Source organism: Chenopodium album, chromosome 23 (assembly GCF_948465745.1).
Source record: "Chenopodium album chromosome 23, dcCheAlbu1.1, whole genome shotgun sequence".
Classification (NCBI taxonomy): Eukaryota; Viridiplantae; Streptophyta; class Magnoliopsida; order Caryophyllales; family Amaranthaceae; genus Chenopodium; species Chenopodium album.
Window position 1 is genome coordinate 34,964,999 of NC_137856.1, and position 10,770 is coordinate 34,975,768.

The 10,770-nt window shown below is 36.0% G+C and overlaps 1 protein-coding gene across 1 annotated transcript; it reads left to right on the plus strand.

Annotated features, from left to right (window-relative positions):
* The first annotated feature begins 804 nt into the window (after positions 1–804).
* Positions 805–5,682, plus strand: LOC145608922 (WD repeat-containing protein YMR102C-like). Its single transcript, XM_081664505.1, has 8 exons — positions 805–1,019; positions 1,586–2,771; positions 2,853–2,943; positions 3,034–3,191; positions 3,296–3,347; positions 3,722–3,801; positions 3,909–4,002; positions 4,109–5,682. Exons 2-8 carry the CDS (start codon positions 1,656–1,658, stop codon positions 4,645–4,647), a joined length of 2,130 nt encoding a protein of 709 aa, XP_081520631.1. The 5' UTR covers positions 805–1,019; positions 1,586–1,655; the 3' UTR covers positions 4,648–5,682.
* Positions 5,683–10,770: the final 5,088 nt, after the last annotated feature.

The following is a 10,770-nucleotide window of genomic DNA, read 5'->3' on the forward strand; positions in this document are numbered from 1 at the left end:
ATTGACAAAGTAACCCCTGTAATACTAATGAGTAACCCCTTTAATACTAATTGAGTAACCCTGTAACACTGACAAAGTAACCCCTTTAACATTGATCAAGTAACCCCTATTACACTGACGAAGTAACTCCTGTCACATGGTGTGGCCAGCCACATATAAGACTATGTGAAAGTCGAAATATATTGATCACCTAAAAATAATAATAATAAAAATCTTCTATTTATTTAGGTGAAAGAGATGGGCAAAGCCCGAATACAAACTATGGAGTTCACAATAAGCAAATTACCCAACAAAAGCGCAAACAAATGTAACGCGAAGTGTCAAACTAGGCAAACTTTATGATAATATCAGTTATTGTTCTATGTCAATATAATATACGCAAAACACGTCAGAATTCTATATCTCACGTGATCGGGAAATTATTGTTTACAACTTTCGAATTTAACTTGACATACCTAAATACGATTAATAAAAAAAAAAAAAAATCTCATGACAAGATATACAAGTATGCATATCAAAGAGTATAATTTGAATAGTTGTAAATATTTTACAAAATTTTACTAGTGGTTAGAATAATATTGCCTTACCAAATTGAACAGGTGTGTATTTGTGTAATAAAGTGGAAAATTACTTGCGACTAATTTATAAACCCACACCTTCCTCTTTCTCTCTCGTTTCTTGGACCCTCCATTTTTCTCTCACTAAAAAAATTACGGTAAGAAAAAACTTCCTCAAATAAAACCAAAATAATTAAGGAAATTAAAATCCCTTTCTCCAAATAGTACCAATTTTCTAGTTTTTTTTAACTACGGAGTATTATTTATTTTCCTTTTTATTTTTCCCATGTACTATAATTTTCTATTTCCTGGTAGTTCTTCTGTATCATGCTTTGCTTTGGTTTGCTCTTTCTTCTTCTTTCCCGGAGCCATCAAATTTCTAGATAGCTCCAAATTTCATCTTCTAAATGTTTGATCAACCTACTTCCTATTCTGATTTCTCGGCAAATTCATAATCTTTTTGTAAGATTCCTTCTTTTCCCCCTTTTAATTTCTGGTTCATTCGTGATTAATTTTGATTTCTGGGTTGTTTTTGAGTGGAATTCAATTGAATTATAGGATTTCTGAAGTGGGTGTTACTTTGATTTGAATTTCTGATGATGGGTTTTTTTTCAAGGGTTTCAGTTGATGGATTTTTCTGATTTTTTTAAGGGGTTATTTTACTGGAAAATGCAAGTAGGGTTTATATGATTTCAATTTCAATTTTAAAATTAAAATTTTTGAAAGTTTAATTATTGTGAAATTTGACCATTTCCTAATGTTGAGTGTTGCGGTGTAAAAAGACCAGGTTCAGTTAGTTTATTGGATCGGGATCCTTAGTTAATATTGATTGTGTTTTTGTGCTTATTTCTAGAATTGTTTTATTTGGAGTAAAATATAATAATATTGGTGCAAAAATACTGGTCTTGGAATTTGTGTGTGTATATGTTGTTTATGAGAAAATCAATTAGTTTTACTTTATTATCTGTATTTTTATATAGTATTAAATCTTTGCTCATTTGGGAATTTCTTGTTTGGAGGAAATTCAGGAGTTTGCACATTGCCGAGGTTATATAATAAAGTTGGTTACTTGAGGAGGGGTTTGATGGGTTGAGGCTTATGTTCAAGCAAACAATGGATACTTGCAGTGATCCTGGTGAAAACCAGTTTTTTGATGCTCTTGAGGAGATTATTGATTCGGGTTCCGATTGCGATTTTCGTTCGAGTTCTTCCCGTGAAGCGTGTTGTTCTGTGTCTAGTAGTGCACAATTTGATGTGTGGATACAAAATCCAGAAAGTGTTGAATCTCGTCGTAGTAAATTCTTTAATTGGTTGGGGTTTGATGTAAATAATAAGTTTTCTGGTGATTGTTCTGAAGAAAGTTGTGGTTCTGAAATTGAGGTTGATAGGATTACAAATGTTAATGGTAATGAGCTGAGAAACAGAAGGTTTGAGTGTCAGCTTTCGTCGAGCAGGCGTCCTGTATCATTCTGTTCTTTTGATGATACAGAGTTGTCTGGAAATATGAGTCATAAGGAAAATGTAGGTGAGGGGTTGAAGGGCAATGTGGTTGATGAAAACCATGAATCGCGTTCAGATGATACTGTCAGAGCACAGCAGTCTGAGGGCAGTTTGAGTTCTTCTTCGTCGAGTGAAGGATTTTCGCCTGTTGAAAATACAGAAATGAGCAGTTCAGTGGGGCCTACCAAGAAGGTGAAGAAATGGTGGTTGAACAGATTGCGCAGCTTTAATTGTGTTATGGAGGGAGAACCCGAATCATGTAGCTGTGATTCTTCTGCTAGGGGAGGGATTCAGAGAGTGAAGGTTCATCAAACAAAGAAACAGTCAAAGGAATTTTCAGCCCTTTACTATGGCCAGAACATCCAAGCTCATAAAGGCGCGATTTTGACAATGAAATTCAGTCCTGATGGGCAATTCTTGGCTAGTGCCGGGGAGGACAGAATTGTACGAGTGTGGCAAGTGGTGGAGGATGATAGATCGAATGAGATCGACATTCCGGAAATGGATCCATCATGTGTGTACTTCACAATGAACCATCAATCTGAATTGAAACCCCTCAGTCATGATAAAGAGAAAAACAGCAAATTGAAGAAAACTTCAGACTCAGCTTGTGTGGTTCTTCCTCCAAAGGTGTTTCGGATATCGGAAAAGCCATTACATGTGTTTCAAGGTCATAAGAGTGAAGTATTGGATCTTTCATGGTCCAAAAATGATGTGAGTGATTGCATATATGGTATTGTATTCATTTTTATTGCTTTGTCACTCATCTAATTACAACTCTTGCTTGTAATGCAGTGTCTCTTGTCAGCATCAGTGGATAAAACTGTTCGTTTGTGGCGAGTGGGAACCAACCATTGCCTTCGAGTCTTTCCACATAATAACTATGGTAATTTTTCAAGACTCTTGTTATATATTGTATAATGCAAACTCTTGATTTTTATCAACTGCTTATTGAGTTATTTTGGTCTTGATGCAGTAACATGCGTTCAGTTTAACCCTGTTGATGACAATTGCTTCATTAGCGGGTCAATAGATGGGAAGGTTCGCGTTTGGGAAATATCTGATTGTAAGGTTGTCAATTGGACTGAGACTAAAGACATAGTAACTGCCGTGTGTTATCGCCCTGATGGCCAGGTACATTGTCTGTTTGCTGTCTGAAAATTTTTCAAACATATTGTTTAGTCTCAAAATGCTTCCGATCTTAATGTAGTAAACTTATAAACTGTGCTTTTTATCAGGGAGGAATCATTGGGTCAATTGCAGGGAGTTGCCGTTTTTACAGCATATCAGGTACTAAATGTTGCTAGATACCTGTCCTGGCTGTTTTAAATGCAACTCTAATTATGTATTCCATCGGGTATGATGTAAACTTGTAGTGTGATCAGTGCAATTATAAACATCTAATCTTGAAAACAGAAATTCAAACAGAAACTCGGTTACTGATTTAACAGATCTCGCTTTGGTATAAAGGATGTCTATGATAGGCTAGTTAAGCAAATTATGTCATAAATCGCTCCTAATAATTAAGTAATGGTGAAAAAACCTGGTTCATAACCTCCGAGCTTAAGTAACTGTTTAGTCTTTTCGTTAGGTGGTTAAAGTAACATCTGGAGCATTTAGTTCTTTAAATAGATTTACTGAACAGTGTTCCTTCTGTGTTTCAGATAATCAATTGGAGCTAGATGCTCAGATCTTTTTGCACAATAAGAAGAAATCATCTGGGAAACGGATAACTGGTTTTCAGGTATTCATCCTTTCTTAGTCATTACCAAATTCCCCTTCTTATAGAGTATATTCTATTCATTTGGTATAATCTGCCATGGTGTTCATTAAAAAGTTTCTTTTATGCAGTTCTTTCCTCAAGACCCAAACAAAGTGATGATCTCATGTGCTGATTCACAAGTTAGGATTCTTCAAGGGGTGAATGTGATTGGAAAATATAAGGGTGAGTTCTTCATTAGAATTCCTGTTTTTATGCAAGACTTATCAGTGTTTTAAACAGTTCATAAGTTCCTGAATTAATTTGTATCCATTTCCCTTCTATTCTCCAGGCCTTCGAAGAACTAGTGCTCACTGCACAGCGTTTTTCACTGCTGATGGAAAGCATATAGTCGCTGCATCTGAAGACTCGAATGTCTATATTTGGAAGTGTAATGATCAGGACTATGCTGATTCGTCACAGACAAAGAAGATTAAGTCATCTGAGCGGTTTCTTTCCAATGCGTCTGTTGCACTACCTTGGCCAGGGCTGCAAAACGATGTCAACAGAACTCAGTGGCGTGATGGTGCTTTTAATGGTTTACCTCATGGTTCGCGCCCTTACTTTTCTCCACCCCATTTCTCCTGTAGGCAGGATTTTTTCTTAGAGCTGTATCATCCTAAAGGTTCTGCATTATGGCCTGAGGAAAAGCTTGTCTCCCCAAGCCGTTCTCCCAGTTTAACATCTTCAATGCACAAATCTGAGTACAGATTTCTGAAAACTTGTCAGAGCAGATCTGATTCCAATGCCTGGGGAATGGTTATTGTAACTGCTGGATGGGATGGCAGGATCAGATCATTCCATAATTATGGATTACCAGTACCCCATTGAAATTCCTGGTTTTAACAATATTTCAGGAAAAGTTGGAAAAATACAGTGGGGTGCACCACGCTTTATGGTGGGTCCATGCCAGATATCTCCGCTTAGCCTCTTGCTATAATGCGATGCTGAGGTTAGCCTATTACGGATGCTAATTACGGGCAAATCCCAACATAATCATATGATTCTTCCATTCATTTACCATGAGAATTTAGCGCGAGGTGGCCCAGAAAGAAGCAATTCATGTGCTTAATTTTGGCTATTTGGGATTGCATATCCATGTGATAGGAGCATATTTAAGCTTTGTGGGGTCTTTGAGTGGAACCTCTTTTGATATCTTCCTCTTAAAATTGTGTGGAAGGTGATTGCAAAGCTGGTGGGTTTTATCCCCGGGAGGAGGAAATTTTTGGAGTGGGGAAGCCTCAGCCTTTATGCTATATTGGCTGTTATAGAATGATTTACATTCGTCTGTCCGCCATTTGAATGTTGTCCCCATGGTTAGGCCCAGGCACATTTGGGTTTGAGAAAAAATTCAAAAGAGCTGGTGGGGTTCAATGGGTTCGGCTCATCGGTCCGTTGCTAAAAAGTGGAGATCAACCCATGTTCCTGTTTGGTTGCAAGTCCACATCCAACGTTAGTAATACAAGTATTCAAGACGAGAGAGCAAGAGCGACATTTTTCAAGCTGTAGGTAGGAGTAATGCAGCATATAGTGACTGCTATCTGCTGGTAAATATACCCTTTTTCGGGTTAAATAGAGAGTCAAATATGTGTGTTTAGGACAGTTACTGACATTTTATGTACTAACACCATAGTTTAGGATTTACTAGATCTATCAGGTTAGATCTTTGGTCTATGCAAATTGTAAGTTAACTTGTGTAAATGAATTCTTTGTTTTTTTAGTTCACCCTCCTACCCTTTCTGGTCATGTAAAGGCACAATGGCCAATACAACGGTTAAATGGGGGAGGAGGGATTCAAATACTGGATCTAATGTATCCAATTTCCCAGTCTATATATGGAGATGAGAGTGTACTTGGTCTATTTGTATCGCCTTACTTCTCAAAGGAATTAGATATGATGTTTTTTTGACATGCTCTCGCCCTTGCATTGGTAACTTTATCAATATTCACTTATTCAGTATCAATCCTCTATTCGAGTATTCGACTAAGCTGTATCGGCCTCATTCATTGCCTATTAGAATACGAAGGCGCGTTAGCAAGACCGTCATTAAACTACTTGTGCTGCCCTCTAGAACTCGTCCATAAGTATTTCTGTTTCGAACATGTTGCAGGACATTCTTCTGCATGGGGTGTTACAGGCTAGTGTAAAAAAAAAATGGTTGGAAATTTTATATTACCTCCGGTCCAATTTACTCGCAACAAAGGAATATTTTATGTCTCACAAATAATACCCCTTTGTTGCAAGTAAATTGAACCGGAGGTAGTATTATCTTTTTAGAGCCGACTTATACAAAAAACTTTCACAAGGTTGAAAACATCTTAGCAATTTTCTGACAAAAAGTGCAGTAATTGTCGTTAAATCTATGATCATCCTCTGATTTTATGTGTTTTTTTTAAACTGTCTTGTTTACATAAATGAGATACTCGTATTTAACTGGAGGTAGATGAGGTGATAGTTTTAGGCTTGTCAAAGTCTAGTTGCCTAAGTTTGTTTAAGCCTGTTACCTACTTGCTATGAAATGTCAGACTTTCTAAACGCTCTTTTTAGACACAATTTATGGTATAGGCAAAGAAGCATGGAGCAGCAAGCACCAAGTTGTTTTGTTCACTGGCACTATGGCTAGTACATCTCCGACAGTGTAGTATAGGAGTGTAGCCATGTTGGGCCGTGTAGGCATCTTACCATGAGTAGTGTGATTCGCGCTCCAAGAAACGAGGTGTAGCACCTAAACCACAAAAGCATTGTGTATAGAGTATAAAACATAATCTTAGACTTCAACCATCGGCTCAGTTTTAGTTTTAGACTCTATCAACACACAGCGCTACGTTTAATCGTAAACTCGTACTCGTAATACGAGAGTGTTGGCAAGCATTATTGTGTAAACATACTTGCATCAATGTTACTGTAGCAATATAGGAACATTTTTGGACATAACATGATACTACTTGTCAACTTCAAATTCTAATTCAATAGCATTATTATGTAAAACAGCATCAATTTGTCATCATTAATAATACAAGTAGAACAGTTATTATTGTCGTCGTTGTTGTTACCTTAAAATTACTTGATTATCAATTTATCAGTAACAATCTGCAAGTACCAAAATAAATTAGTTACACTAAGTAAAATTAAGAAGACATCACATTCACAACAAAGAGTCATTAGGATTGACAATGACTAGTGAACACTGAACAATCAAAACACTAACACATTATACGGAATATATAATTAGGCCAACTGTGAAGATTTCAACGCGTATGAGTGTATGACATAGCAAAAATAATATGAGTAATATGTTCATAGAATAAGAAACTTTGTAAACCTACTTCTCAACCTCTCTGCCAAACAGGGATTAATGATTATCAATGGTTATGGTGAAGATTCGTACATAATTCATAAGACGATCTCGATAATGTCTATGGTAAAACAGGATTTTAGTAAATTGTGTTAATGTGTATTATAAAATGAACAATAAAATATGTTTATAACTTTTTTTTTTTTCTTATCTAATCTAATCTTAATTTATCTTTTATATCTGATCTAATCTAAAAAATAAATAAATAAATGGTGAACTAAACATTAAGTTAAGAAATACAAAATTTGCGAGAGTGAGGGATAGTTCTAGTGGTTCCCTTCCTAGGATCGATTTTCACCCTCGCCCTTGTGGCTCTCTAAACTCAAAAAAAAAGAAATATAAAATTTGTATAATGAATTACTCCCTCTGCATTTAGGTAGTGAGGTATAAGTTTGAGAAGAGAGAAGAAGGTAAGGGGTTTTATACTTTTATGTGAATCATTAGTTATTATTAGTATTTAAAATAGAGAGAAATTAAAAGAGGAAACATGCCATTTGTTTAACACAATTGAAAAAGAAAAACGTATCATTTAGTTAAACGCGGATGGGGTACATTATTCCAGACTCCTGACTTCGTGCTTTTAATTTTTTGAGAACAAGTCATATAGAGAATCACAAAATGTAGACAAGGTATATAAATTTTGATCCCACGTCTAGAGTACTTTGTAGTTTTGTAAAATGTATATTATCCGGTATATAGTTGGGCTAACGTATGACCATGAATTGACATGAAGTCTAGGAAATCATTTATGATTAGGCCAATTGGACGAGGATCCATGTATAAATGGGCTGCAAAAAGACGAAGTATGGGTTATTTAGATCAACTTCTCTCACCCAACGTAAGAGCAAGAGCCATCATTTGTTGTCTTGTTCAATAACCATTGAAACCCGAAACGTCAAGTCGAAAAACTGTCTTATGTACACCCGTCTCATGTCAATGCTAAGTGGAGACAGCTTAAAAATAAAAAACCATAAAAGACCTTTGCCAGATGCCTCAATCTGCAAATGATAGGTCAATTCTCATTTCAACTTTGGAGTACTAAGAACGTGTGCTAAATGAATGCTAATTCTAGAACGTTGGATACAAATGTGCATTTTTCCTCAAATAGCTTGTGCTAAAGAGCCTGAGCCTGAGCCTGAGCCTGAGCCTGATAACCCTACAAGGGACCATCCGAGAGCTGGTATCTCACCACTTGTAGTGTAAGACGCTAAGATCATAGTACTATGAGGATCGATCGAACAAGAATAGTAGTAAAAATGGAACACAGACGCATACCTAATGTTTTTATCTGGTTAAATAGCTATCTACCCAGCATAAGTTCTAAATGACTAATGGCTATCTACCAAGACACTTAACAGCTCCCGTCTTAATTTAGAGAAAATTTCAGTATCCGAAGGTCTATTATAATGGCCATAGGCTCCATAGCTATGGAAGTGAAATTTCATATTGAAGGTAATATAGTAACTATCAATAATCTGCAGAAAATTAAAAATACCAGTAGTAGAAATATAGAAATTAGTCTCAGCCACTAAGTAGAACAATTGATCATCGTTCTTAGCTATACTATGTCACGACTCATGACTGTCATGAGAGAGCGAAAGCATAAATTCGACATATAGTGTCTTTACCAGCTAATTTCAACCCTGTTTGGTGAGTTAACCAGGCTAAGCAACACTAGGTGTAATGATATAGACATATATAGTACAGCCTTTCCAACTCATTTCTGATAAATTGACCCAACAACCTGGAATGTCAATCTACCAACATTTCGGAGTGATAAAATTATATAAGACACTGCACAGGGAGGGAAAATCGTACTGTTAAATGATGCATCTGATTGCGATGCAGTTCGGCCTCTCAATCACTCATCAAACTGTTTATGAAACCCAAACACAGGGTGTCTGAGTTTTACACAACACAGGACAGATCTATTTGTTCGTTAATCAATATAGTCCGCTTAATTAAGGCCAAAGCCCACCCCCACACAAATCACTTATTGTGGCATCTAAAATTTTAAGAACAAACTACTGAATCATTTCTTGAGAAGATATCCTACCCAATGCAGCACAAAGCCACAAAGTAATGCCTGAAATGCTGCGAAAAACAGTGCAAGCATAAATTAGAACAAAATGTAGGTGTGTTATTAATTTCATATAAGAGGAGATTGATAATAACTGGCAAACAGTCCCAAAATCCCAAGAGTTGTACCAAATCTACCAGTCGTGCCCAAGCTACTAGCTGATAGTGATAACTAAAATTTTGAATTTAATCAGGGAGTACTCGTACATGTTATTGTAATAGCTCTCCAATGAGCATAACAAATAACCTAAAGAAAAGAGCAAGTGTAACTCTATTCCAAATTCCTTGAGCTCCGGCTTGATTATCACAATAACCATAATATTCCTAACAGCTTTATTTTTCCATCCTAAGATCACCTTTTAAATACCTCTAATCTTGAAGACCACAGTTTCAGCCTTTCAGGCTATTTTAGCTCCAAAATACAACCAAGATCCCAAATTTTCTTATCCTAGACTAGATTCACTCCTGATTTCGTCCTATATCATCAATGCTAAGATTAAGTTCCCTTAGGGCCTTAGGTACTCCACATTATAGTAGCTTCAATTACCATATGCATATTCCCACAATAATCATCTACCATTCATAGTATGAGAATCTTTTATCAGAAAACACTTCAATATCCAAATAAACACACAACTATCGTTCTGAAGCAAGATTGATGGAGAAATTTGGTCATGCTAAAATTTTCATCTCCAACCACAATGGAACCAATAATATGGAAATAAGGCATAGAAGCTTTGCTAAATACAAGCCAAAACAGATAAATAATCAACCTTCGACAATTACCTCTTCAAATTCTTATCTTCATGATAATTCACACCATTTGTTCCACCAAACAACTTAATAAGAGGTGTACGGCCTGTATCCACTCCCTTTGTCACACTTAATAGGCGTATAGGCCACATTTTTTGTTTAAGAAATCCCAATATATTGGGCCACTCAATATTTTTATTAAGTCGGATCATGAATTTCTACCTTATTCTCGAGCATTTTATGATTGGTTGAGATATTGTGGTATTCAAGCCAATTCTTTACAATAATCTCGAAACAAATGACCTATTTAAGAGGAGCAGAAAAAATACGAATTCATTAATCATTGCATAGTCCTCTTTTGGTCCCTAAACAAAGATGCATTTGGTCACAAATATATGATAATGAAGTACAGATTTAAGGACATACAAAGGTAGGTCTTTATTGATGTACACATTCTAAGTTAACTGCACAAATGACAAATGTAAAAGCAAGAAAATGAAATATAGTACTCCAAAAGTCCAAAGCATGAAAAATTAACCCAGACGATAATTAAAGAGTTATGATGTAGACTAAGAATATGGGTTCAGGATATGTTACTGAGATCATATCGATGTTATATAAGGGAATGGCATTCGAAGTCATCAATGTCATCTGCTTGTGTAGTACTCTTATAAACGAAGGCAGAGGAAGATAGAGAAAAGTATGCAGTAGCAACAGTAAAAATCCGTATCACAATTCACAAAGATCCTAAAAATTCAAAAGAACC